Source organism: Notechis scutatus, chromosome 2, assembly GCF_049901735.1.
Source record: "Notechis scutatus isolate UNSWTSFEM ecotype Mainland chromosome 2, rNotScu1.2, whole genome shotgun sequence".
Classification (NCBI taxonomy): domain Eukaryota; kingdom Metazoa; phylum Chordata; class Lepidosauria; order Squamata; family Elapidae; genus Notechis; species Notechis scutatus.
The window spans coordinates 161,964,509-161,992,115 of NC_142010.1; the positions used below are offsets into that span (position 1 = coordinate 161,964,509).

At 43.3% G+C, this 27,607-nt stretch overlaps 1 protein-coding gene across 1 annotated transcript in view; it reads left to right on the forward strand.

The window, feature by feature from the left end:
* The window catches only part of LOC113417219 (alpha-2-macroglobulin-like protein 1), a 144,930-nt gene extending 117,539 nt beyond the window's left edge, over positions 1-27,391 (forward strand). The window contains exons 25-33 of the mRNA XM_087957136.1: positions 7,174-7,336; positions 8,614-8,768; positions 10,967-11,182; positions 19,155-19,270; positions 19,973-20,063; positions 21,214-21,282; positions 21,482-21,584; positions 22,607-22,648; positions 27,316-27,391. Coding sequence (XP_087813262.1) covers positions 7,174-7,336; positions 8,614-8,768; positions 10,967-11,182; positions 19,155-19,270; positions 19,973-20,063; positions 21,214-21,282; positions 21,482-21,584; positions 22,607-22,648; positions 27,316-27,341 — 981 coding nt within the window. The 3' untranslated portion in view covers positions 27,342-27,391. The remainder of the gene's footprint in view (positions 1-7,173; positions 7,337-8,613; positions 8,769-10,966; positions 11,183-19,154; positions 19,271-19,972; positions 20,064-21,213; positions 21,283-21,481; positions 21,585-22,606; positions 22,649-27,315) is intronic.
* The last annotated feature ends 216 nt before the right edge of the window (positions 27,392-27,607 follow it).

A 27,607-nucleotide genomic window follows, 5' to 3' on the forward strand; every position in this document is an offset into this window, starting at 1 on the left:
CCACAAGTCATGGCTACGTTTCAGTACCATCAGTCTTAGGATATTGGGTACATAAATCTTGGTTCCTTTCCAAGCCAATCCTTCATTCATTGTCAAATCGGGTTGATGTTGAACAAACCATGGATCGGTTAAAAGTGCTGCTTTCAACTCGGCTGTCAGTTTGTCTTCTAGGCATCTGGAGCTGCATTTGGCTTGGGCTTGGGTGGTTACTTGGCCTGCAGGTTGGGCTTCTGATGTCATAGTTTGCACTACCTCCTCCCAGTGACTGTCAAATTGGAGTTTTCTCAACAGTGTATCCACCAATATATTTTTCTCTCCTGAGATATATTTCATGTTAAAGTTGAATCTCTTGAAGTATTGAGCTCAGCGGACTTGTTTAGGCGATAGCTTCTGAGGTGTTTTTAGAGCATCAAGGTTCTTATGGTCAGTCCACACCTCGAAAGGCTTCTTCACTCCTTCCAGGAAATGCCTCCAAGATAGTAAAGCCCATCGCACAGCAAACACCTCTTTTTCCCAAACCGCCCACCTATGCTCTGTGTCTGTCAACTTTTTGGACATATAAGCACAAGATTAGCTGGTCTTGAGAGTTCTTCTGGAGAAGAATTGCTGCGACAGCCACAACACTAGCATCAGCTTAAATGGTTTGGTCGGATCCAGATGCTGGAGGATAGGCTCAGCGGCAAATAGGTGTTTTAATGTTTCAAAAGATTTCTGACAGTTCATTGTCCAAGTTGATTGGGTTTTGGTTTGGTCGGGGAAGGCCCAGTTTTCAGTAACTCTACTAAAGGAAGGGCGACCTCGGCAAATGAAGGAATAAATTATCTATAGAAATTTGCAAAACCCCAGAAGCTTTGAAGTTGTTTATGTGTTTTGGGGGGGTTGCCAGTCTAGCACCGCCTTCACTTTTCCAGGGTCCATCTCAATCCACTGGTTAGATAGCCCAGATAATCCAATGACTCTTTATGTTATGTCATTTTGACAGCTTTACATATAACTTGGGGGCTAAAAAAAATTTCAGTACTTGCCTGACCAATGGTTTCGCTGAATATAAGAATGTCATTCAGGTAGACAAGGACCCTTTTGTACAGGTGTGGATGTAACACTTCATTGATTAGTTGCATAAATACCACGGGGGGGGGGGGGCTGGAGTCCAAAAGGTATGACTCGGAATTAGAAATTACCCAGAGGGCAGTTGAAAGCAGTTTTCCATTCATCTTCCTCCTTTATGCGAACTTGGTAATAGTCTTCTCTCAGATCTAGCTTGATAAATATCTTGCCTTTAGACAGGTGACTTAATAAGTCCTTCATTGAGGGGGAGGTGGTACATGATTTTTATGCACACACCGTTCATGCCCCCAAAGTCCACACATAATCTCAAGTTGCTGTTGAGGTATTTCCCATTAGGAAAATGAGTGCACTCAGGGAAACATAGTGAGAATGGTGATGAATAACACACAACCAGCACACAGAATAGTAAAATGTAAGTTTTACTTCCAGTAAATGGGTAAACAAAGTCCAACAAACAGTCCAAATCATACACAGTTAAAGCAGTTAGTATTCAAAACAATCAGTCCAGGGATAAGTCCTTTTCTTTACCAGTATCATAAACGAAGTTCAATAAACGGGGTTTGCGAACAGTTGCAAGACTCACAGCAATTCAAGCAGAATGATGATCAGGCAAAAGGCAAAAGGGAAACAAACCAGGTTTCTTGCTCCATCTTATGGCCGTTGGAGGAACCTTAGCCAATCACAATTACAGCATTCTCTTAAAGATACAACAGTATTAAATGACTATCCTGGTTTTTCTTTATATTACCAACTCAACTGTTAGGTGACTATCATTCCTAACAGCCGCCGTCTTTTTTTTTCTTTAAACCAGGGGTTGCCAACCTTTTGGATCTCAGGGACCATCAAACTCATACTTTTAAATCCCAAGGACCACTAATACGAATTTTTTTTAAAGCTAATATATTTAATATAATTTTTTTATGTTAAATATAAATTTTTATACACATACACACACACACAGCTTATTTAATTAAACAAAATAAATGCTCAATTAACAAACGTTCCGGCGGCAGCCCCTCCTGGCTACTTCAGGGGCTTCTTAGCAGTGTGTGTTGTGGTTTAGAACATCATAAAATTTTTTTGGGGGGCCCGCATCTGCCTGTAGAAGGACTGCCACTCTTGGTGATTAATTGGGGGAGGGGAGGGGGACAAAGTGGGAACTCCTTTCAGATCCCGGGGGGAGGATTGAGAGGCTCAGATCTGCAGCCAAGGAAAAGCTGGGGGGGCTCTTCCAGCGTCATCTGGAGACAGGCAAGGAAAGATGTCCCTGGGGGCACTTCGCTCGCTTTAGCACTTTGCTGTCAAACCCAGCCACAGCCAGTGATTTGGGTGGTGGTGGAGAGAAAGCATCTCTTGCATTACCAAGGGAGGAAAGGAGACGAAACAAAGCTCACTCTTTCACAGAGACCTACAAAACGCCAATCTACCGTGTTCCAGGAGTTCTTCAAAATCATCAAATGCTCCCACTTGCAGTTCCCGTGCCTCCCGGCTCAGGTCCCTGAGATGCATGCTCCCACACACAGCAGCGGCGGCAACAACAGTCCCCTCCCCCAGCGCCCACTGTCAGCTCTCCCCATTAGTTTTCTAGCTTTGAATTGCTCCTGGCTTTCTCTCTTTCCTCCCTCCCTCGCCCGCCTACAGGAAAGGAAAGGGAGACGGAGCCCTGCACAGCTCTCCCCTTTTCCAGCCCTTGCTGCCTCTTCCCAACATTGAAGCCTTGGAAACGCAGGCAAAGCCACCAGAGCGGTAGCGCCCTGAGTTGCTTTGTTCTCCACTACTGCCTCCTCCTCCAGCACCATTTCCTTCTCTGGGTAGAGCGATTCTTAACTAACCGAGCATGCTAAGGCAACTTAGGACACTACCGCTGTGGCAGCTTTGCCTGTGTTTCCGAGGCTTCCATGTTGGGAGAGGCAGCAAGGGCTGGAAAAAGGGAGAGCTGTGCACGGCTCCATCTCCCTTTCCTTTCCTGCCTGCAAGTGGGTGGGGGGGGAGGAAAGAGAGATAGCTGGGAGCAATTCAAAGCTAGAGAACTAATGGGGAAGAGCTGACAGCAGGCACTGGGGGAGGGGACTGCTGTTGCCGCTGCTGCCGGGTGTAGGAGCTGGTTGGCGTGTGCATCTCAGGGGCCTGACTCTGGGGTCACTTGGAGAGTCAGGAGGTGCAAGAACTGCACGGCCCAGATTAATTGCTTTTGGGAGCCATTTCTTCTGTGGCTCACCAAAAAATTTCCATGGGCCACCGGTTGGCAACAACCACTTTAAACGGTACTGGGGCTGCCAGATTTGGCAGGTTCAATGAAACCCCTGTCCAAATTGGTATCAATGTATTTTCTCAACTCAGTCATTTCGACTGGTGTCATGGAATACATCTTTGGTTTTGGCAGTTTTGCCCCGGGTTCTAACTCGATGGCACAATTAGTGGCTTGATGGGTGGGGGTTAAAATGTTGCACTCTTCACTAAAAACTTCAGCCAAGTCCCTGTATTCTTTAGGGACTTGGGGCTCACCTGGAGGAGAGACTGAAGCAGTGGCTGCTGCTTCTGGTTGTGGATTCCTGTTGGGTGGCAGTTTCTGTGTGGGAGGAAGGGGGGCAGCAGGCCAAACCCAATTAAGATTTTTCGGCATCCGTCTTTCCACTTGATGGTAGGGGGCCTATTTATCCAGCAAAGCAAGTCCCAATATTATAGATTCTGACATTTTTGAAGCCACTACAAAATGTATGAGCTCACGGTGTCTGCCCATCTCTAGTTTGATTAACTCTGTAATTTGGGTGGCTCGGACTCCTCCAATTAAAGTTCCATCTACTTGTTCAAGCCTGATTGGGCATTTCAGGGCTTTAGACTTTATTCCTAATTGTTCAATGAGGGGGAGGCCAATAAGGCATCTGGAATACCCAGTATCTATTACTGCTTCTACCTCCCCTGCCTCCCCCATCTCAGGCACCACCATCTTCACCTTAACTGTAAAAGGGGGAATGGCAGCATTCACCATGGGGTCCTCATCTTCATCTGCCTCTTCGGGGAGGATTTCTTGGGCCAGAAGTTCCTTTCTCCCTTCTGTGTGGAGAAGACCTTCTACAGCATGTTTAGTAAACCAGCTAGTGTCTGGAGGCTTCTGTGGAATCCTTTGATCCCTGGAAGCTGTACTAGGCCTCAGTTGTGGAACAGGTACAGGAGCCAGACAGTCAGCTGTCCTATGACGAGCCTGGCTACTATCGATAGCACTTTAGAATCCTTGTGGGTTGGGTAAGAGCAGCTTCAGCAGGTCTGGTCAGAGGCCGTCTGGCCACCGTTGTCTTAGGAGGGCCCTCAGAGGGGGCTTTTCCGCATTGGTTGATTTTTCTGTCCAGCCTAAGGGACATGGCATACCAATCCTGTAAAGTCTCTGGTATTCCTCTGATGTTGCATGCTTTTTTAACTTCTGGGTCAATAGCATTCTTAAAGTAGTGCAAAAGTATTCTGTCAGGCCAGTTCATGAGATTGCTTGTAACCCTTCCAAAGTCCCATACAAAGTCTTTTAAGGGTCGCTTGCCTTGTTTCATTTCCATTATTTTGTCTTCACTTTCCCCAATTCTATCAGGATTCTCAAACCTAGCTCTAAGAAGTCCAATAAAGGCATCAACATCCTGTAGCTCCAGTGCCTCCTCATAGTGCAATTGAGCTACCCAATCAGAAGCATCCCCCTCATTCATCCCATCTGTGATTGTGGAAACCAAGTTACGATCTGTTGCATATTGGTTTCCAAACTGATCTATGTGAGACCAGATCTGAGTAAGGAAGTAAGCAAAGTGTTCACGCCTCCCGTCAAATGTTGCTTTAAAAGCCAATTGATCTGGTCTGGGAGGGGGGGAATCAGTATAGCAATTGTGGGCTGAACAGGAATGTGTTGAGCCAGCTGGGGTATGTAAGGGCCCTGTAGGGGTACTCCAAGGGGCGGCTGAACTGGGATCTGCCGAGTGGCTGGGGCATACTGGAAGAAGGGGCCCTGCAGAGTTGCTCCAAGGGGTGGCTGAATTGGAACCTTCTGAACAGGGGCTTTCTGGGAAGAGGGGGGGTAGTTCCAGTCTGCTCCCTGCGGAGATCCCTTTACTGAGAAGAGATCTCTGCTTCTCTTTGGGCCCAGGATGCTCCCGAATCAGGTGGTGCAACGGGTGCTGGCATCCACTGGCATTGGACCCACCCCTGACCAGGATAAAATCCCCACCCTGGAGGAATACTCTCTGCAGGGAGTAATCTCCTTGGTGGTTGTGGAGGGGGAGGAATTGTGGTTTGTAACATAGTCAATGTCAGCTGTATCTGCTGTTTCTCCCTTGCTGTTTGGGCCCAGCGGGCTGGGCTGATCCTTAGGCCACCTCCAACTGGCTCCATGCTGGTTTCACTCTCAATTCTTGGACTAGGGAAAGTAAAGGTGGGCTGTGTTAGAACACAGCTTGTCTGGAGAAGTTTGTGGCTGTGAGACATAACTTTCTACCTTAAGTTGCTGGAATTGCTCTGGGATCCCTGCCAACAACTGGCTTCGGGATGGAGGCAACAGGTTCCAGCCTTGGGAATTGTCTGATTCCAACGTCCCCCCACTTCTCCACTCTGTCTCGTGGGCCATCCTCAGAGGGCTGGAGTAGGAAAGGTGTTCAGGCAGCTTCTCCTCTGGTCTCATGCTCTGTCTCATTCTCCATGAATCCATCTCATTCTCATCTCATTCTCCATGAATCCATCTCCTGAGGCCGGTTGCCTGACCTCCATCTCTCCACTGCAGCTTCTATCACTTGCAAAAATTCTTCAGAAGGAAGGCAGGGGGCCTCAATTAGTTCTCAGCCCCTTCTGTAGCTTCTTTCCTTTCTTTCGTCTTCACTGAGTCTTCGCACTGCTCTATTTTTGGAGTCAGTACTGGGGCTCAGCACCACTGACAGCCCCCTTTCAGGGTGCTGGAGTTTGTTTAGAGATTCGGGTGATGTCAGCGTTCCAACAACCCTCCATTCCAACCAATAACTGAGACAGACATCTCTCAAAGGTTCCTTTATTTGGATAGTAACTGGCACATCTGTGGAATCCTGAATCTGAAAGTTTCGGGCTTCCTTGCAAAAGTCAAAACTACAACTCCATCCCTCCTTAGCAATTATCACCTCACATGGTCCAATCACCATCCATCCTAAAGTAAGATTCCCATTTCATTATGTGCCACACTCCGTGACCTTGAACCAGCAAAAGAATTTTATTGTGTCTAACTAGATATACTCAAATGAATTCCTCTCAGGCTCAATTGTGGCAGCATCGAATCTCAATATGGCTTCCAAAGCTGACACAGAGCAAGCCAGAGCACCCCACGCTCCTTTGCTGTGCTTTGGCTGAGCCTGGCCGCTTGCTTGAGGAGGGTCTCTCTGCTAGTGCGCACCCTCCCGGCCCCATCACAGCCATCCAGGGGGCTGCGTAAGGAGGAGGAGGAGGGGTCATATTCGGGGAAGCCTCCACCGCAGCTCATGTCCACTCCTCAGCCAACCCAGTTTTCTGAAAAGTTGCCAAGAAGAATGAAAAGGAGTAGTGAAGAGCCTGAAAGAGATCTTTCTGGGTCAGCCCAGCCCCGGCTTTCTGAGAGAGTAAGAGAAAGAGAGACAGACAGAGAGGGAGGGAGGGAGGGAGAGAGGGAGGGACGGAGAGAGAGGAGAGAAAGAGAAAGAGGAGAGAGAAGGGAGAGAGAGAGAGAAAAGGAGGAGAGAGAGACAAAGACACAGAGAGAGACAGTGACACAGAGACACAGAGAGAGAGAGACAGAGAGAAAAAGGTGAACAATACAACCGAGGCCGGGTGTGGCAAGAAGTGGCTGGGAGGGGAGTAGTGAGGCAGGGCTGGGCAAATAATTTAACAACCAGTTCTCTGCCCTAATGACCGGCTGGGTAGGTGTGGCTGGGGGGTTGTCATGTGACTGGGTGGGATTGAGTGACTTCAAGTTGGCCACGCCTAACCCAGTCACACCAATTGTTAAATTATTGGCTCCCAGTGTTTTCTTTTCTGTGGGAAATGGGTCCAAATGGTTCTTTGAGTGTTTAAGGTTGCAGATCCCTGTCATAGGCTATTCTCCTACTTGAAACCTTACTGGATATTTTGTTATTACAGGGGAGCATGGTAGATGATGCCTTACTCTGTCTGAAGAGGAACCTGAACTTTATGAACAGCACCTACTCCAAGGCTTTGCTGGCTTATATCTTCACATTGGCTGGGGACACAGATATCCGGCAACAGCTCCTCAGGGATTTAGAGGAGGAGATTCTCAAAACAGGTAGGAGGTACAGTTCTGCTTAAGAGTGTTCTGTTTGACCACCTACTCTTCTGTGAAGAGGGTGAGTTTTAAGACTTGCCTTACTAGATTATTTTAGGTGCTCATTTCATTTTTATTCATCATATTTTTTAAAGAATGACTTCAGTAGTGCAATTAGACATTCCAATAAAAGCCATTCTTTTGTTCATCATATCTGAGGGAACATTTTTCTCCTATAAATTTCTTTCAGGAAATAAGAGAGGTGGGGAAGAATTGATATTTCTATTGTTGAAGATAAGTGTCAAAGGTCGCTCCAAATTTATTGTTGGTGTTAGAACATGTTCTCCTTCCAGAATTAGTGGGGATTAAAAATGTTGGCTTTTTGATTTTGGTAGGTTGGGGAAATTGGGGAGCAAAATGAATGACTTAAGCATCACAAATATTTACAGCACATATTTCCTCCCTTAAATTTCATGAACCCTCCCTCTCAAAACTTTTTTTAATAAACTCATATGCTAGAGCTTCCTATTAAAACCCTATTTTGTATGTAGCTCTGCAAGTTATATTAATTAACTAAAACAAATACTATAATGAAAGGAAAAGGTAAAAAATTTCAAGGGTAAAAGAGTGCTTCTGCAGTTGCCTTCAGAATAAGAATGTGTCCATTAGGGTAAACTGGTTTGACAGTCTAAACTTATTAACGTTTGCTAATAACAGTGGGATTACTTTCTCTTTGGCTTTTCTTATTTCAGTGCAAGAAATATAAGTTTGCCGAGGCAAAGGACTGGCTTAAAAAGCAACAAACATTGCCATTGGGAACAAATATTGAAAAAAGTCACAGAGACTAGGAACTTAGATTGCTCTGGGTTGGCTACTTGATGGGCCTTTTGCTAGCCTATCATTAAGATACCATTTTTCAATATGGAGTTTCTTGGTAGTTTCCCCCTTGTTATGTTCTTAACAGCCTTATAGAGAGCATCATTACAATTCCCATTTTGGCAGTAATATGAAAATTGTTCACAGGCATCCGGAAAGTAAATAATTGAGTAGGGATTTGAATCCAAATGTTATATTCTAATCAGTGACTTTCTATGAACATATCAAGGTGTAAAAGAGGGCTTCTGAACCACAAGCTGCTTAGTCCTACCATGATTTTAAAATTTTAAAGAAATATAAGTTTACAAGGTAAAATAAAAAGCTTATTATAGAAGTTTAAGTAAGTTCTAAGTGGAGCTTGTTATTCCATGCATATGGAAGTTTAGCTTCCAAGATGTCTTTCTTTTCTTTTTCTTTTTTAGAGACATCATCCTCACAGACTGAGATCATTGCCTATTTTCTTTTGGCTTACTTGTCAAACCTGGAGGTATCCATAGATGATATTAAGTATGCTTCCAAGATAGTGCAAATCCTTGTTAAACTACAAAATCCATATGGAGGCTTTTACTCCACACAGGTAACAGGTCAAACTATGGGATTGGAAATATTGGAATAGAGCATATATTGGTGTTAGGATGGCTGATCAATCAAATATGAAAATTCTGCCAGTGAATCATTGATATACTAACAACTTTCCCCATGTGTATTTAACCTTTCCCTGCTGTATCTGTATAACTTGCCCTCACCTCATCCCTAGCTACCATAGACAGCCATAAGTCATTCTTAGCCATACCAGGGTATTGTAAAGTATTCTGCCATTATTCCAAGGACAACCTCAATCTCTGCAAAATCTGTTAAACTTTTATTACCCATTTTGTAACCCTAGGACTATGGGTCATTTAAGTGAGGACCTCATGTGACCATGACGTGGGAAAAGGCAAGAGTCTCAGGCAAACAGGTCAGTTAGTGAGAGTTATAGGCAGCTGGTGCTGCCAGGTGGGCACTAGAGAGTGCAAACAAATAGGTGCTGCAAATGGGCAAAAAAGCAGCAAAAGCAGGAATAACTTGCAACCTGCTTTCTTTGCTTGTGTGAAACTGGCAAGAGGTTGCAAATGGCAATTATATGTCCATAGGATGCTGCAACCATCATAATTCTGAGCCAGTAGCCAGGCACCCAAATTGCAATCACATGACCACCAACTCCAAGGACCATTGGTAAGTTTCCTTTGTTCAGAACCATCATAACTTTGAATGGTCACTGAATGAGTAATCATAACTCAAAGGCTACCTGAATATCTTGTTATAGAAAAAATTGCAGACAACAAGGTTTGTCACTGAGAGAACAGAGCATAGTCCAGAATCAGATTGCTTCAAATCAGATATGCTTGTGAGAAGAAGTTATCTGAGAAAGTATTTATTTGATAGGTGAGAAGAAATGAAGTGTATACGTTTTCCTCAGGTATTAAGTTCTTGGGTGAGGCAAGACTATGATAAATAAAAACATAGAAAAGCAATGAAATAAATACAGAGGAAGATTGGATTATAAAATTAACTGAACTTGCAGAAGTGGCAAAGTTGACCACTCTGGTCAGAGAAAAAAATAACAAAGATTTTTAAATACTGAAGGACTGGAAAGGGAAGTTGAGAAACTGATGAAAATTGACCAAGCAGGAGGGAACTAAGAATGTTTTTTTAAGGAGAGAGAGGACCCAGGCTCCTTAAAAGATTGTGGTAATGGCCCCTCTTGGCAGTGATGAATTTGTCACTGCCTGAACCACTTAGCTGCCACCATCCTCAAGACCAGGAGTGTAAAACTCAAGGCCCGCAGGCCGCATCTGGCCCACAGGATGCTTAGATCCCGCCCGCAGGGCCTGTCTGGAAATAGCAAAGGACCAGCCCACAGTGCATCTGCTAGCAAAAATGGGGCAGGGCATCCCCCCTCCGCAACCGCTTTTAGCCTCCGGAGGCCCCAAACGGAGCCTCCAGAATGGTCCAGGAGGCTTTCCAGCCCCCAAACGGAGCCTTGGAGTGCTCTAGATACTTTACCTTTCAGGCTTGCAGGATTCTGTCAACAATTTTGTAGTTCTAGTGTTCCTATGGAGTCAGTATCTTGATCTGGTCATAAGGTGATCAAGTAGATCAAGTAAGTATTAAAAAAAACAAAATCGCAGGAATGTATACCTCCCTATTTTTATAAGTTTATAAAACCATGTCTGCAGAGGTATGGTCCTGTGTCTCACCCATCATGGCCACACCCACCATGGCGATGCCCCCACCAGCCATCCAAGGATGTGGCCCTCAATGAAATTGAGTTTGACACCCCTGCTCAAGACTTTCACAAGCCAGGAGTGAAAAGTATTTAATTGACAGCTTTGAGGACCCTGTCTATCAGGATCAAACTGTTTCCAGATAAATGGGTAAGACATCTCTAAAGCACCTGTTCTATACTTGGATTCCAACTGGGAAAGGATCTGAGTGACTTTGTCCATCAGGTGTTCCACAAATTCCTAATAAACTGCCATTCCATAAAATGGATTTGTGCTTAGGACAATGTTGTTCACTTAGCAACCACATGGTTCACTTAATGACCATGGTGACTTGCTTAACAACCATTGAAAAATTGAGTCTGATCGTGGATTTACAACTACAAGAACAAAATTCCAATCTGCTAAAATCCAAAAACTAAATAGAGGCATACAGAGGCATACAGAGGAAACCTAATAACTTCAAACGATATGCACTTAAAAACTATACCAGGTTATTATTTTCTTCCAGGATACTGTGGTTTCCCTGCAAGGTTTAGCCAGGTATGCAGCTTTGACATTTGTTGAGATAGAAAATCTAAAGGTGGTGGTAAAATCCAGCAAAGGCTTCCAGGATGAATTCCATGTGAACAAGCAAAATCGGCTGGTGCTCCAGCAGGCCTCCCTTCCAGAGATCCCTGGTCAGTACAAGGTGGAGCTCTCAGGTCATGGCTGTGTTTATGTGCAGGTAAGCCTAGAGGAGCAAATAATAAAAGCTTGTGTGATTCGGCCTTTGATCCCCTAGGAGCAGCATCTTAATACACAGACATCACAATATTTTAAACTTGAGTAAATGAAAACCATATGTGTGATCTTACTCTACAACCACAAACTTCTAATCTAATATCTGTTGTAATGCATTGACTGTGCATATTATGCTATATCTTAACATTGGGAGATACAGATACAAGTCAATTTGTTAGCAGGGGCAGTGACAAAAAGATATTATAATTAATTAGCTACCATATAAATGATTTTAGATTACATACCATTCTCATCCCATGACGTATTTCACCTTTAGAGAATGTCAGTGTGAAATCTTGGTACCTTACAAGACAGAATAGGAATACAAGGAAAAATAGGCAAGAAAATGGTAAGACAAACACCTATCTACTCTATACAAGTTCAAATCACCAGGATCAGATGGATTGTATCCAGAGGTGGGATTCTGGCAGTTTGCAACTGAACTGGCAGTTCAGGCAAACCAGTTGTTAACTTTTTGTGCAGTTCAGAGAACTGGCTAATCCCACCACTGGCTGGCCCCACCCTGCCCTGTCCCTGCCAGGAGTCCCAGTCACTCCTTATCTCACCTTGCCCGCTGCCTAGAGTCATGCACGCAGCATAGCTGCTGCTGCTTTCTGGCTCCCTCACTCACTTGCCTCAACCACGTGGCTCCCATGGCCTAGCCTGCTTACCTGCCTTCGCCACAGCCTCCCATGAGGCCCAGCTCCCTGCCTGCCTGGTGAGCCTCCCTTCACCGATCTCCGCTGCCTCCCAGGTGGCCCACCTTCCTACCTGCCTGGTGAGCCTGCCTTTGCTGATCTCTGCTGTCTCCCACGTAGCACAGATCCCTCCCTGCCTTTGAGTCTTCCTTTGCCAATCTCTGCTGCCTCCCACATGGCCCAGCTCCCTGCTGCCTTGCACAACAACAGCATTCTGCCTTCATCATGGTACATTGGCACTCAAGGCAGCCCTCGCCTCCCACTGCTTGTGACTTGGAGCTGTAAGCTGTGTCGGGGAAGCACTGTGGTGGAGACAAGCATCCAATGCTGATTCTCCTGCACCTCATGTCTTGCTGGGTCTTGCTGCCCGACAGTCAGGGTTTTTTAAAAGATTTTTTCAACAGAGGAGCAACCTGCTCTCCGTTCCAAGACACTGGCCGGCCCCAGCCACCACCATTGCCTCATCATCATTGCCTGCCCTTTGACAAACAATGGATGCCGCAGAGACAGAGCAATTTCCTATGTACCATTCTGAGCCCCTTCCCTCCCTCTTGGGCTGACAAAATAAAAGCCCATCTAAAAATCACGACTGCCTGCCAAGTCTGCCTGGTGCATGCTGGCAAAAGGAGGCTAGGCGGAAAAAGAGAGAAGGGTTGATGGAAACCCCCTTTTTCTGCCTCCATTGAGCTGTCTGCATCGCACTGGATCAGGATGAGGAGGTGGGGGGGGGGAAGCAAAAAGCCCACTTGGTCTGTACTCACTAGCACAATGGTAAATCTCTCTTCCAACTTGCCCGGTTTGGGCATCAGGAGCTTGAAGGGTAGATTGTGTGCCATGAAGTCTACTTCTTGGTAACATTAAAAAAATGGGGAATAAACAGCATCACCACCAGATGGATTCATAACTGGCAGCCCCACTTCACCCAATGTATAGTCCTTAATGAAACTACTTCTACAAGGAGGGAGGTATGCAGTGGAATACCCATTGTGCAGTTAGGCCCAGTACTCTTCAACATCTTCATAACTTATTTAGATGAGGAGATAGAAGGGGAACTCATCAAATTTGCAGATGGCAACCAGCTGGGGTAAATAGCCAATTCTTTAGAAGATAAAAGGATTAAAATCCAGAAGGATCTTGACAGATTTGAAAATTGGGTCCTATCCTACAAAATGCAATTCAGCAATGAGAAAAATATGGTCTTACATTTAGGCATACACAGATATAGAATAGGTGATAGGTGGCTCAATAGCAGTAACTGAGATGGATCTAGGTGCCTTTCTGTAACTGTAGCAATAACTGTGAGATGGATCTAATGGACAAAGTAAGATCCTACACATAGGCAAGAAAAAGCAAATGGTCAGATATAGAATAGATTGTATCTTGCTCAATAGCGGGATCTAAGTGTCATAGTAGGCCACCACTTAAGTATGAGTCAACAGTGTGCTACAGCTGCCAAACAAAGCTAATTCACTCCTAAGTTTCATCAACATAGCAGTTTTAAGCTTACAAGAACTGATAATGTTTTATATTGCACCAGTGAAACCACACTTCGAATATTATATCCATTGTTGGTCATGAAGATACAAAAAATGTTGAGACCCTAGAAAGAGTGCAGAGAAGAGCATCAAAGATGATATAAGGAGTCTGGTTGCTAAACACATATCTGCCAGCCTAGCCCAAGCCTTCCAGGTGCTCCTGGCCAGTCCCTTGGGGACCAGGCATGAAGGGATGATTGCAGACAGCCCCATGTTGCCCAGAAAGGCTGGCAGGCAAGGCTTCCAGGACCAACAAAGGGGCCGGAGTGGGACTTCCTCCCCTCATTCTTTTGGGGAGATTTACAAACGAAGGGCTGGGAACTTCAAGCCAGGAGTCCGCTGCAGCCTCGCCCACCCCCACCGGCAACTCGGTGGACAGCAATTCAACTTTTCCAGCTGGCTGCAACTATGCCCTTGCCTTCCTTCCATGGCTGGTGGTAGAGCCAGGGTTGAGCCGTCGCCGCTCGGCTCCCCGCCAGCCTGCATCTCACCCCCCACCTGGATTCTCCACAGCTGCTGGGCCTCACCTGCCAGCTGGCATGGGCTGGAGTTGACCAGGGAGTATGAGGCTACGCCACCCACATCGTCCCTCTACCAGCCACTCCTTCCTTGCCCACCTGCTGGGCCTGAGCACTTCGGTCAAGTACAGGTTGCCACTGTGAGAATGGTGCAAGCCCATGGGCTGGAAGGTAAGGCTGATAGCAGGGAAGGAAGATCCACTCCGGGCTTGCAGTGCTCAGCCAAAGGGCCGCCTTGGTGGGGGGACATGGAGAGACTTGGCTGCATTTCAGGTCCTGCTCTGGGCTGCCACCTGCTCAACTTCCACTCCACCTCAGGCCCCACATCCAGCCCACGACAAGGGGACATGCTGCTTCCAGGCCAGCTCGGTTGGTGGATGGGTGAGTGGGTGGCCCTTAGGATAGGCATTTTCTCTCAGGCCTCTCAGACCTGGAGGCCTTGTGGAAATCGAAACTGGGCCCGAAAGGCAGTTGAGCCTCGCTGTGTCCCACACACACACTGAGGCAGCCCTTCAGCTGAGCGCAGCAAGCCCAGAGCGGATCTTCCTTCCCCACCATCAGCCTTACCTTCCAGTCCATGGGGCTCACACAGTTCTCACAGTGGTGGCTCACACTCGGTCAAAGAGTGCAGGCTAGACTTCGCCTTTGCCACCAGCTGTAGGAGGAAGGTAAGGTCATGGGACAAAGAAAGAGGTGGTCGTGGGGGAAGAAGTAGGGAGAGTGAGTAAGGGGCCTTTGAAGAAGGGGAAATGGGGCAGAGGTAAGTGAGGCAATTCGGGAAAGGGTGAGACCAGGATGGAAACATGCAGAAGCAAGCGAGATGGTGAGGGGGGAGTTGTCCCTTTAGAAAGGCACGGACTAGCGTATCCCCTAACCCGAAGCAAAGGGCGAGTGAGTGGTATCTGCCTAGAGGCACCAGGGAAGGCCAGGGCCAGGGACTGGCACATCCCCTGACCCGAGGTGAAGGGCAAGCTGGCAGCATGTGGGTGGAAGGATGGCGAGAGCCAGGCCCAAAAGGCAGCCGAGCCTCACCATGTGAGCCTCACCGTGTGAGCCTTTCAGCCAAGTGCCTTACCTTCATGGGCAGCTGCGGTGAGCAGAGCAGGTGAGGCACAAAGATCAGCTGGGCTGCATGGCTAGCATGGTAGGCCATAGCGAAGGCAGGCAAGTGGGCCAGGCGTGGTGATCAGCTGAGCCACTGGGTCTGGGCAAGTGAGCGAAGGATCCAGAGAGTAGCTGGGCGCAGGTATGACTCTAGCCCAGGGGTTCGCCAACCTTTTGGACTTCAGGGACCATCAAACTCATACTTTTAAATCCCGAGGACCACTAATATGAATTTTTTTAAAAAGATAATATATTTAATAATTTTTTATTTTAAATATAAATTTAATATTAAAAATAATTTTTAATATAAAATATTTAAATAAATATTTGTTAAATATAAAAATGCTTATTTAATTATAACAAAATCATAAATGCTTAATCATAACTGTGGGGCAGAGAGAAGGGAAAGGAGGGGCCTCTCTCATCCTTTGGGGGGAGAGGATTTAATACTGCTGGGATTCAAAAGAAGCCACATGGTGCATGGAGACTGGGAAGATCTGGATGGGGATGAACCGACTCCCCCTCAAACAGAATAAAAACAGAGCCCTCCTCCAAATCTGCTCTCCTGTCATCTCATATCTTCCCCAAGTCAGAAGAAATCTCTCCCTCCTTTGCCAGGTGTGGCTGCCTGGAGTTGGGGGAGGGAAGGAGGGCCCGGCTGGAAGCACTGAGGAAGACAAGCTCCTAATAACCAGGCAACACCCCCCAGAGGAGGGTCTCTCCCTGTGTGGAGGCTGAGGGGGGGGTGGTGTCGAGCGCAGAAAAGCTTGAACTCTCACCTGCACAAACAGGCTGGTTATTAGGAGCCTGTCTTCCTCGGCACTCTTTTGGTCTGAGCATTTTTGATCTCCCCACCCCCCCACCCCATGCCAAAGGAAAGCCAGCTGGGCTTCTCCTTCCCTCCTACCCTTCTCCCTGCTCGCTTCCCCCCACTCAATCCTACTTTGGGATAGAAGAGAGTGCGCTGGAAATGTGTATTGGCATTTCCAACACACATTTCTCCAGCATTCACCCGCAATTCTTTGTGTTCCTCCAGGCCTGGTTTGCTGAGGGGGGAGAGCAGCCCTGAGGTCTCTGCTGCCTTCCCCCCCCTCCCAGGAAAAGAAAGCGAGCAGAAACAGAGCTCTCGCTGGGCAAAAGAGCTGAGATCAAGAAAGGCACAGGCACTTTTTTTAAAAAAAAATTATTGAACAAACACAAAAAAAGAAATAAAAAAAATAAAAAACAAAGAACATGGTGCAATCATCCTAACCCGCATAGTTGTCTTACATTGCAAGGTCATATAAAAAATAGTCCATATTTACATTCTATATACATCGTATATAATATAATAATTTCTCATTTTTTTGATCCTTCCTCTTTTCTAACCAGCAATAAAACTTATCCCATACTTTGTAATAATCTGATTCATCCTTATTTTTTTAGTTCTTTTGTTAATTTGTCTATTTCTGCGCCCATCCAGATTTTCCTAATTATCTTTATTTCACTTGGAGTTTCTTTACATTTCCACCATTGTGCATAGGCCAATGTTGCAGCTGTGATTCCATGAATTATTAGGTATATAATACCTTTGTTATTTTCCCACATTAATTCCTAACAAGAAAAATTCAGGTCTGTATTCTATTTTAATCTTATACATCTCTTCTAACCATTTCTGAATTTTCTGCCAAAACTTTTGGGCTTCTTTGCAATTCCACCATAGATGATAATACGTTCCATTTTCCTTACTACACTTCCAACATACAGGGGAAAGGTTTGGATACATTTTTGCCAATTTTGATGGCGGCATATGCCATCTATAAAATAATTTATATACATTTTCTTTAAACGGTGTGGCCAAAGTCATTTTTTTGTTTCGTTCCCATAAAATTTGCCAATTATCTAAATTTATACTATATCCAAAATTCTTCATCCATGCCACCATTGTTTCTTTTACTTTTTCTTCCTCTAATTTACATTCCAATAAAACTTTATAATTTTTTTATCAATTTCTCATCAGTTCCCAATAATACTTCATCTAATTTTGTTTTGCACTTGCTAATAATTCCCCACTCTTTCGTATCTTTTCCACGTCTCAATTGGAGTTGTAAGTAAGCCCACCATTCTATGTCTATTCCTTGGTCCTTCAAGTCTTGCCTCGACCTTAGTTCTCCTCTGTCATTTAAAATATCCTCATAGGTAATAATTTTCCCTTGTTGGAGTAAGTGTGGATACATCAAAGCTTCCAATATAGATAGCCATATTGGTGTTTCTACGTTGATTTGTCTTTTAGTTTTCTTCCATATAATTAACAAAGTCTGCCTAATTTTGTGTCTTTGAAAGTATCTATGGCCTGCTTGCTTATCCTGCCATAAAAAGGCATGCCATCCTGCTTTTAAATTGTAACCCTTTAGTGTTAATATTCTTTTATTGTGAATTATCCAATCTTTAACTCATGTTAGAGTTGCAGCTCTATAATACAATTCCCAGTCAGGTGGGCCAAATCCACCCCTTTCTGTGGCATCTTGCAACAAATTTAATTTAATTCTCACTTTCTTTCTTTTGCCATATGAATCTCAACATCAATTTATTCAGATCATCAAAAAAAAATTTTTTTCCAATTTTATGGGAGCATTCTGAAAGAGAAATAATAATTTAGGCAGTATGTTCATTTTTACGGTTGCTATCCTACCCATAATGGATAATCTTAATTTGTCCCATTTTTCCAAATCTTCTGCTATTCATTTAATTAATGGATTATAATTATAATTTTTGAGTGTTGTACATCTCGCCGAGATTCTAATACTCAAATATTTACTTTATCTACTATTTCAAAGGCAGCAGCTCCCGTCTTGTTGCCTGTGCCTTCCTTGATCCCAGCTCTTTCGCCCCAACAAGAGCTATGTTTCTGCTCACTTTTCCTGTGCTTTCCCTGGGCAGCAATGGCTGGGGCCATGGGTGGGGGAACAGAGTAAGTGCAAGAGGGACGAGAAAACTGATGCCAACACCCCATTTCGGACCTCTGAACTGGATGGTGAGTGCAGACTTGCCCACTTTGTCTCCTCCCAACACCGCCAATCAGTACTTTTCCTGCCCTGGGTCGTCCCTACAGCCCATGGCCATCAAGGAAGATCCCAGGCCAGGAGAGGCAAGCTGGAAGGTGTGGGAGTGCTGCACAAATGCAAGTAGTATGGCACTCCTGTACCTTCCGGCCATCTCCATTGCCGCTTCAGTCCACCTGTGCATCAGCCCCCTCTTTTCTACAACAGCACCATTACCTCGTCCTGGCCAGCGAGGGCTGTGCTGCTTTTTGCAGGTTTGCACTTGGTGGGGACCAGCGGGTGGGCGAGCCATGTGGGTGACACAGCCTTGTGTTCCCATGCAGTCTGAATTGCTTTGGGGGGTGCTTTGGGGGGGACATTTCTCTGCAGCCACCAAAATGCTCTCACGGACCACCAGTGGTCCACGGCCATTGGTTGGTGACCACTGCTCTAGCCACTGGCCAAGGCAGGTGAGGTAAGATAGGGCAGGGTGGGGTAAGGGCAGGGCCAGCCAGTGCTGTGATTAGCCGGTTCTCTGAACTGTGCAAAATATTAACAACAAGTTTGCTTGAACTGGTCTGAACCAGCTGAATTCCACCTCTGGGTGTCGGTGAGAATTTACCTGCAGAAGTTGTGGGCGCTCCATCATTAGAAGTTTTCAGAAACAGATTGGATAGTCATTTGTCCAAAATGGAAAGAGTCTCCTGCTTGAGTAGGGAGTTGGATTAGAAGATCTCCAAGGTCCCTTCCAATTCCACTATTCTATATGTATACAATCCCCATAAAATATGTGTGAATTCTGTAAAACCTGCATACATTTTCCATAAACTACATAAATTAATAATTTATATATATTATTATAAATTTTGATTTAACAGACACCCTTCCTCTCAATTGGCTTTTAACCCTGAGGTTTTATGTAATTTGCTTTGAAAGCAGCAAGAGTAGTAAACACCATCTTATTCATATATTTATTGTATTCAGCATTGTCCCACATTACAACACAAACTTGAATATAACAACTATTTTTTTTCCAATTAGACTGTCCTTCGATATAACCAACCACCACAGAAGACAAATAGTTTTACTTTGAATGTGGAAATATTGCCAAATGTGTGCAACTCCTGGAAGCATTTTGTCATCCTGCTAGAATTGAGGTATGGTGGATTCCTAGCTTAGAACACTCTCATTATCAAGTCCATCCCATATCTAATGAGAACTGTTTGCTTTTCCTGCAAAAATGTTTATTTATGATTGCAAACCACTTGGAATCCTTGATAGATTCAGTGGTGAATGAATGAACAAATTTCTGCCTCCAGTCAATTATTATTTTTCCAAAAGAAATTTTCCTTTTATTTACCATGTATAATTCATCAATTCAGATAAACCACCAATTAAGTGGCCAGCACTTTCAATTATGGCACAGAGCTGAATACTATATTCATTCTCATTCAGAAGTCCCCCTCTTCATGTTTGTCAGGCCAACAAGTCATATGGCTAGGTACCACAATAACTGTTCTGCCTTAGTTGCTCATTTTCCTTCAGCTAGTCCAAAAGACTGTGTAATGCTCAGGGAGAACTTTGTATTTGGGGTAATCTTAGTGAATGGCCAAAGCAAAGCAGAGGGGCTAGCTCTTTGAAAAACAGAAATTGCTTCAAACTTCATAAACTGAAGCTGCTGATCATGCTTATTCTTGTCACAGACTGTGGCTCAGAGAATTATCATTGGAAAAAAAGGAGTCTATAAGTGTCTTTTGAACTTGGAGAAAATCCACTGTCATCTTTTCTCATCTGGTTTAACCTTTCCCAGAACTTTCATTTCTATTTTGATTGAGAATTCCCTTTTTTTCTTTGTGTAGCTACATAGGTCAACGAGAGACAAGTAATATGGCCCTAATAGAAGTGAATATGGTATCAGGATTCATTCCTCTGAAGAAATCTGTGAAGAAGGTAAGAAAATCTTAACTTTCATCTTTTGCTGTTCCTCAGATATAATAAGAAATATTTCTAGATGTGCAGTAAAAGTTACCCTTATGAATTACAGTGTATATACTTCTTACTATGAAATTCAGCAAACTGCTGTTATTGCAGTTTTCAGAATCTTGTTGGCTGCCCTGGCGATATGAGAACAACTACAAGACACTATCACTACTTCTAAGGAGAAACTAATGGTACTACGGATAGTCCTAGTTTAATAACATAAATTGGGACAGCAACTCCATTGTTAAGCAATATGATCATAACTTAAAAAAAAAACCCAATGTAACTACACTGCTAATCAACAGCAAGTCCTACAACCCTAATTGCCATCATTAAACAAGGATCATGCAGGTCATTGAGTGAGAATCTCATATGATTGTGACTTCTGACTTCCTGCTGGCTTCCCCATTGCTTCTGGGAAGTCAGCAGGACACATTGCAAAACATGATCCCATGACTACAGACATGCTATGACTGCTGTAAATATGCAGTTCAATTATAACTACCACTTGCTTAGTGCCATCATAAGTATGCCATCATTATAAGTATAAGTTTGAATAGTTGCTGAATGAGTGGTCATTACAAGGACCACATATATTAGGATTTGTAACTGTTTAAAAAGCTGTGGGATAAAGAGGTCAGAAGTTAAGTTATTTTATTTATTTATTAATCAAATTTATATGACTGCCCACCCAATTTTCAAAGTTGCAAATTGCATGTATTGGGGCTATAGTGTTTAAACCAAAAACAGTATCAAAAAGTCTAAAAAGCTTCTGACAGCAATTACTACTCATAACATCTCACAGGCCTGTGAAAAACTATTCTTGGCATTCCAGCATTTTTAAAAAGGCAGCCCAACTGGTGATAAAAGATTCAAGTCTAGCTAACTAGAAAGAGAGGCAGGACCTATGAGGAATTGGAGTGGAATGCAATCCACAGGCTGTGGACTGGCCATCCTCATTAATATAAAGATCCTGTATACTTATTCATAGAACGATCCTACAACCTATATGTCACATATAATTTCACTTCATGTTTTGCATATGTCTAATATGTAATGTATTAGTACATGGGTCATATGATCAGTCATACTATTGCTTTACTGTTCTATATTCTAATAGCTGGAAGGCAAAGGCCATGTAAAGAAAGTTGAATTTGATCTAGACAAAATCACTATGTATCTCGATCAGGTAAGACCTCTTAATATCCTTGTCAATTTGATATGAAACTGGGTTTAAAGGGGGTCAAGGTGATGTGGAAATTAATTCCAGATAATTCATTTTCTGGGAAAATAAAAACATGGAATTAATATTAATATTAAGACCATTTTCTGTGGACACAAGACTTGACTTCAGAACAAAACTTTTCTCTACCTTTGTCTTTCTTCAGCTGGATAATACAATTCAAAACTACAATTTTGATGTGGTACAAGAACATGAAATAAGAGATCTTAAGCCTGCAATAATTAAAGTTTATGATTATTATCATCCAGGTAAGTGTATCCCTAATTGCTCCCCATTCTCCTCTTTTTTTAGTCCAAAGAACTGTGCCAAGGTTTTCACCATCTTTTCTACATATTTTAATCTTGTTTCCATCCAACATTGGGCTGAGGGCCAAGATTAGCAGCTGGCATCCTTAAGATTCTTTCTCTGGGCTGAACTAGTGCTATTCACCAGTCATTGAATTGGTTAAAAACTATGCTAGCAGAAACATTGCTAGTGATATACTGGTGATTTCTATCCTGTCACAGATGCTGTTCTTATTTATAATGTATCTGACATATAAAAGACAGGTATTCTTTGCTGTCCCCTCTCACTAAAAGTCACTAGTTGGTGGAGGAACATCCTTCAGTTACTCTACTTAACATGAGATAAAGCTGGAGAAAGGACAAGGGAGAATGATTAGATTGTTGCTCAGTTGAAAACATAAGTCAACTACTAGTATTGAAAAATGTGTGTGCCTCGTGTGGGTAAGCAGATCACATCCAAGTCCATATTTTTGATTGTACCTGTGATGGTTTTGCTACTTATACATGAAGTGATGTGGATATTCACATATTCTATGGATATTAAAATACAAAGATGATGAAGATGATGATACTGCATGATACATTTGTTCTAATATTCCTAAATTCCTTATTAAATCATGCCATGTTATTATGATTGTATATAGAAATCTGCTAAATCATTACTTTTGAAAAGGAAAAAGTAACAGTTGTTTCCACAATGACAATCTAAGTGAAGGTTCCTGATTCTCTCCACTATGCTATAGCAACTACTGGTCTTGAGGACTAGCTGATTAAAACTTGCAGCTCCCTCTCAATTTGAGTACATTTTTGCACCACGTAATATGAGGGGAAGTGTGTTCTGCTTTTACAAAAAATATGTTCTTGTAAATGATATGATTTATGTAAATTTTATGATTGCATTACTTCTCTTGTAAATAACCTTGGGTGCTTTTTTGTTTGAGAAATGACATAAAGACCTTACCCTTTATCCTTTTTTTATTATTCAGATGACAATACTGTTGTTGAATATAATGCTCCTTGCAGTGAAGGTAAAGACGATGTAGGAATGTTTTAAATTTTTTGTCTATCATTGATTTCCTAATTGAGTTCTTTCCCAGATTAAAGTCCAATTTATAGTCTGTTGTAACTCCTGCTGTGACTGCACTCCTTTGAAAAAAGGTTTGGAGACATCAAACTGAAATATAGCCATTTTGTAATTCCAGCCATATACAGGTGAAACACGAAAAATTAGAATATCGTGCAAAAGTTCATTTATTTCAGTAATGCAACTTAAAAGGTGAAACTAATATAAGAGATAGACTTATCACATGCAAAGCAAGATAATTCAAGCCGTGATTTGTCATAATTGTGATGATGATGGCTTACAGCTCATGAAAACCCCAAATCCACAATCTCAGAAAATTAGAATATTACATGCAATCAATAAAACAAGGATTGTACAGAGAACAATATCGGACCTCTGACAAGTATAAGCATGCATATGTATTCAGTACTTGGTTTGGGCCCTTTTTGCAGTAATTACTGCCTCAATGCAGCATGGCATGGAAGCTATCAGCCTGTGGCACTGCTGAGGTGTTATGGAAGACCAGGATGCTTCAATAGCGGCCTTCAGCTCTTCTGCATTGTCCGGTCTCATGTCTCTCATCTTTCTCTTGGCAATGCCCCATAGATTCTCTATGGGGTTCAGGTCAGGCGAGTTTGCTGGCCAATCAAGCACAGTAATCCCACGGTCATTGAACCAGGCTTTGGTGCTTTTGGCAGTGTGGGCAGGTGCCAAGTCCTGCTGGAAAATGAAGTCAGCATCCCCATAAAACTCGTCTACGGAAGGAAGCATGAAGTGCTCCAAAATCTCCTGGTAGACGCCTGCGTTGACACTGGACTTAATGAAGCATAGTGGACCAACACCAGCAGATGACATGGCTCCCCAAATCAACACAGACTCTGGAAACTTCACACTGGACTTGCAGTGTGTGCCTCTCCTTTCTTCCTCCAGACTGTGGGTCCTTGGTTTCCAAATGAGATGCAAAAGTTGCTCTCATCAGAAAGAGGACTTTGGACCACTGAGTAACAGACCAGGTCTGTTTTTCTTTAGCCCAGGTAAGACGCTTCTGATGTTGTTTGTTCAGGAGCGGCTTGACAAGAGGAATACAATATTTGAAGCCCACGTCCAGGATCCATCTGTGTGTGGTGGCTTTTGATGCACTGACTCCAGCCTCAGTCCACTCCTCGTGAAAGTCCCCAACACTTTTGAATGGCCTTTTCCTGACAATCCTCTCCAGGTTGCAGTCATCCCTGTTGCTTGTGCACCTTTTTCTTCCACACTTTTCCCTTCCACGTAACTTTCTATTAATGTGCTTTGATAAGGCACTTTGGGAACACCCAACTTCATTTACAATTATCTTTTGAGGCTTTCCCTCCTTATAGAGGGTGTCAATGATAGTTTTCTGCACAACTGTCAGGTCAGCAGTCTTTCCCATGATTGTGATTCCTACTGAACCTGACTGAGAGACCATTTAAAGGCTCAGGAACCCTTTGCAGGTGTTATGGCTTAATTAGCTGATTAGAGTGGGACACTTTGAGCCTAGAATATTGAACCTTTTCACAATATTCTAATTTTCTGAGATTGTGGATTTGGGGTTTTCATGAGCTGGAAGCCATAATCATCTCAATTATGACACATCATGGCTTGAACTATGTTGCTTTGGATGTAATGAGTCTATCTCACATATTAGTTTAACCTTTTAAGTTGCATTACTGAAATAAATGAACTTTTGCACAATATTCTAATTTTTCGAGTTTCACCTGTAGTCTTTCCATCCAGGGACCTTAAAGGTTTGCAGTATTCCAGGGTGGTTCTACTACACACTCAGCATTTATTTTGTGATGTGTTTTACAGGCATCATTGCTCTCCTGATAACAGCTGCAAGCAGATATGATTAGAATCTAGCCATTACCAGATTTTCAGAATTTTGGGGGTAGCCTCATCCTGTTTTGCCTATACCAGGGGTCAGCAACCCGCAGCTCTGGAGCTGCATGTGGCTCTTTTATGACTGAGGTGCATCCAGCACCAACAAGGGCTGGAAATAGCTGCCCACCATTTCCTGCTGCAGTCTGTCGGGCAGCAAGACCCAGTTAGAGATGAAGTGCCGGAGAATCAGAATCAGAGAGACAGAGATACATAGAGAGAGAGAGACGCGCGCACACACAGAGAGACAGACACACACATGCATACACAGAGAGAGAGAGAGAGAGAGAGAGAGAGAAAGGTGAACAACACACCTGAGGCCAGGTGTGGCAAGAGGTGGGTGGGAGGGGAGAGGTGAGGTGAGGCGGGCTGGGTGGGACAAATAATTTAACAACCGGTTCTCTGTACTAATGACTGGCTGGGTAGGTGTGGCTACCCAGGGGGTCATGTGACTGGATGGGAGTGAGTGATGTTGAGTTGACCACACCTACCCAGTCACACCAGATGTTAGATTATTGGTTCCCAGTGTTTTCTTTTCTGTGGAAAACAGGTCCAAATGGCTGCTTGAGTGTTTAAGGTTGCAGACTCCTGGCCTATACCTATAGATGGGATATAGTCAGAGGTGGGATTCAGCCAGTTCATACTGGTTCAAGTAAACTAAATTAAATTACCCACCCACCCCCACTATCAAAGTGAATCCTGGGAACGAGCAAAGGAGAAGGCCGCTTTTTCTCCCTGCTCCTCCTCCTCTCATGCTGGCCGCTACTTTGCCAGTTTCTCCATTGCCGCTTAGTGCAGCATCCAGTATCCACTTTGATAGCAGGGGGTGGGGGTGTAATTTAACTTCGATGGGGGGGTAATCGAGGGTCAGGTTGACCATTGCAAACCAATTGTTAAATTATTTGAATCCCACCACTGGGTATAATCATAGGTGGAGGAACAGTAAAATTCCTCTTCCCTTTTTCTTCTTTAATATAGTTTCAAGTTGTTGATCAGTATATATTTGCTTTTTTAAAAAAAAAAACACATTGTTTTAAATATTACAAAATTCATTTCCTGCATTTCTACAGTCTCTTCCTTTTTAAACCTTATATTTTTAATTATAGATAGTCCTCAACTTACAACAGTTCATTTAGTGACCATTCAAATTTACAACAGCACTGAAAAAAGGGGATTTAAGACGACTTTTCACACTTACGCCGCTACAGCATTCCCATGGTCATGTAATTAAAAATTCAGAGTCTTGGCAATTGACTCATATTTAAGATGGTTGCAATGTCCCAGGCCATATGATCCCCTTTTGAGACTTTCTGACAATCAAGGTCAAAGGGGAAGCCAGATTCATTAATAATTGTGTTATTAACAACAGCAGTGATTCATTTAACAACTGTGGCAAGAAAATTCGTAAAATGGGGGGAAATTCACTTAATAACTGTCTTGTTTAGCAACAGAAATTTTGGGCTTAATTATGGTCATACGTTGAGGACTATCTGTACATAACATGTTACATAATTCTGATCAGTGCAGGGAAGCGTGGTTCCATTCTGCAGCTTCAAGCTGTTTGTCTCCAGGGCATAAACCTGGTGAAAATAAATTCCTTGCCGGGTTTCTACCTGTAACTGAACTCTGGCCATTGTGATAGCCTGGAGTTTTGTTTGGACTGCAAAGATTGAAAGATTCCCCTTCTTCTTTACTCATACCATCCATACCATGAAAGCAAACAGCAAAGGAAAAGATAGAAAATGCCAGAGTTTTACTATTATTCCTTTCACTGGCAAATCAGAAATCTGGCATTCCTGTCTACTTTATGTGGTTTACTAAATAAAAATGCACTGGTGAAAAACATAGCCTTTCACTGGTCCATTGGTGAATCTATTAAAATAAGAAAGTCCAGCCAATCCCAGAACAGCACCCCTCAGTGAAAAGTCCATGAGGGCAACAACAAGTGACCAAAGGAGTGGTGGCACTCCTGCTGCAGTACACTAAACATTTGGAATGGAGGCATTTCCCTACAATGAAATGAAGTACATCAAGAGAACTGTGCAGCGTTGACTGAACAGTGAACCAAGCCCACCCAAATCAGAAAGACTATTGTCTTCCAGTGCACTAGTTACAGAGAGATACTTATGCTAGCACACACTGGTTGTGTGGATCAGCCTTAAGAAAAAAAGCAAGCGAGTGAAAGAAGTTGTAGTTAGTGCAATTAATGCTGGAATATTTAAAAAGACAGCAAAGAAAATACCTCAGCAAAAGTAATTTTAAGAGACCATAAAAAATAGTTATTTTTATTCCATTAATTGATTGTTTTGTTACTTTAGCCAATTTAATTCAGATAAAATTCTTCGTGATTATGTGGACTGTGATTATTTTATTGTTGAGATGGTAATCCCAAGAATCTCTTGATTGTGATGAGTTAAAATATTAAAACATACAGGATAGATAAATTGAGGAAAGCAATTTGCTTTTTAAAAAAAATAACAGGTTCAATCTGATCATAAATGAAAGAAGGAATAAAATAGGCGACCTTTTTCTTCTCTAAAGCAAGATGTACATAAAAATGGGGAGAAAGACACACTAAAAGGGAAGAACTCAATTCCTGACTTACAATAGGAAAGTGTTGATTTTGTAAGTGCTAAGAACTATCTTTCTGAAAATAGTCCTTGTCTCCCCCGCCCCCCAAAAAAAATCATGGAATATTATGTAATCTTAAATTTCTGTTTCTTTTTACAGAAAAATACAAAAAAGACATCCACTGAAATCTTTATTTTCATATCTGAATTGTAAACATTAAAATTTCTGCAAATGATTGTTCTTGTCTTGTTTTATTCTGTGATGTAAGTGAAGACATCCAGGCCAAAAGTATCTAAAAAGATTAAATCAGTGGTCCCCAACTGCATGGGCGCTACCATCACTTTGAGCCCAATGTGAGCACTACTGTCACCATGCAGGGACTACCATCGCCGCAAGCCCCACACAGGGACTACCATAGCCAGGAGTCCTGCATGAGTGCTATCGTCACCGC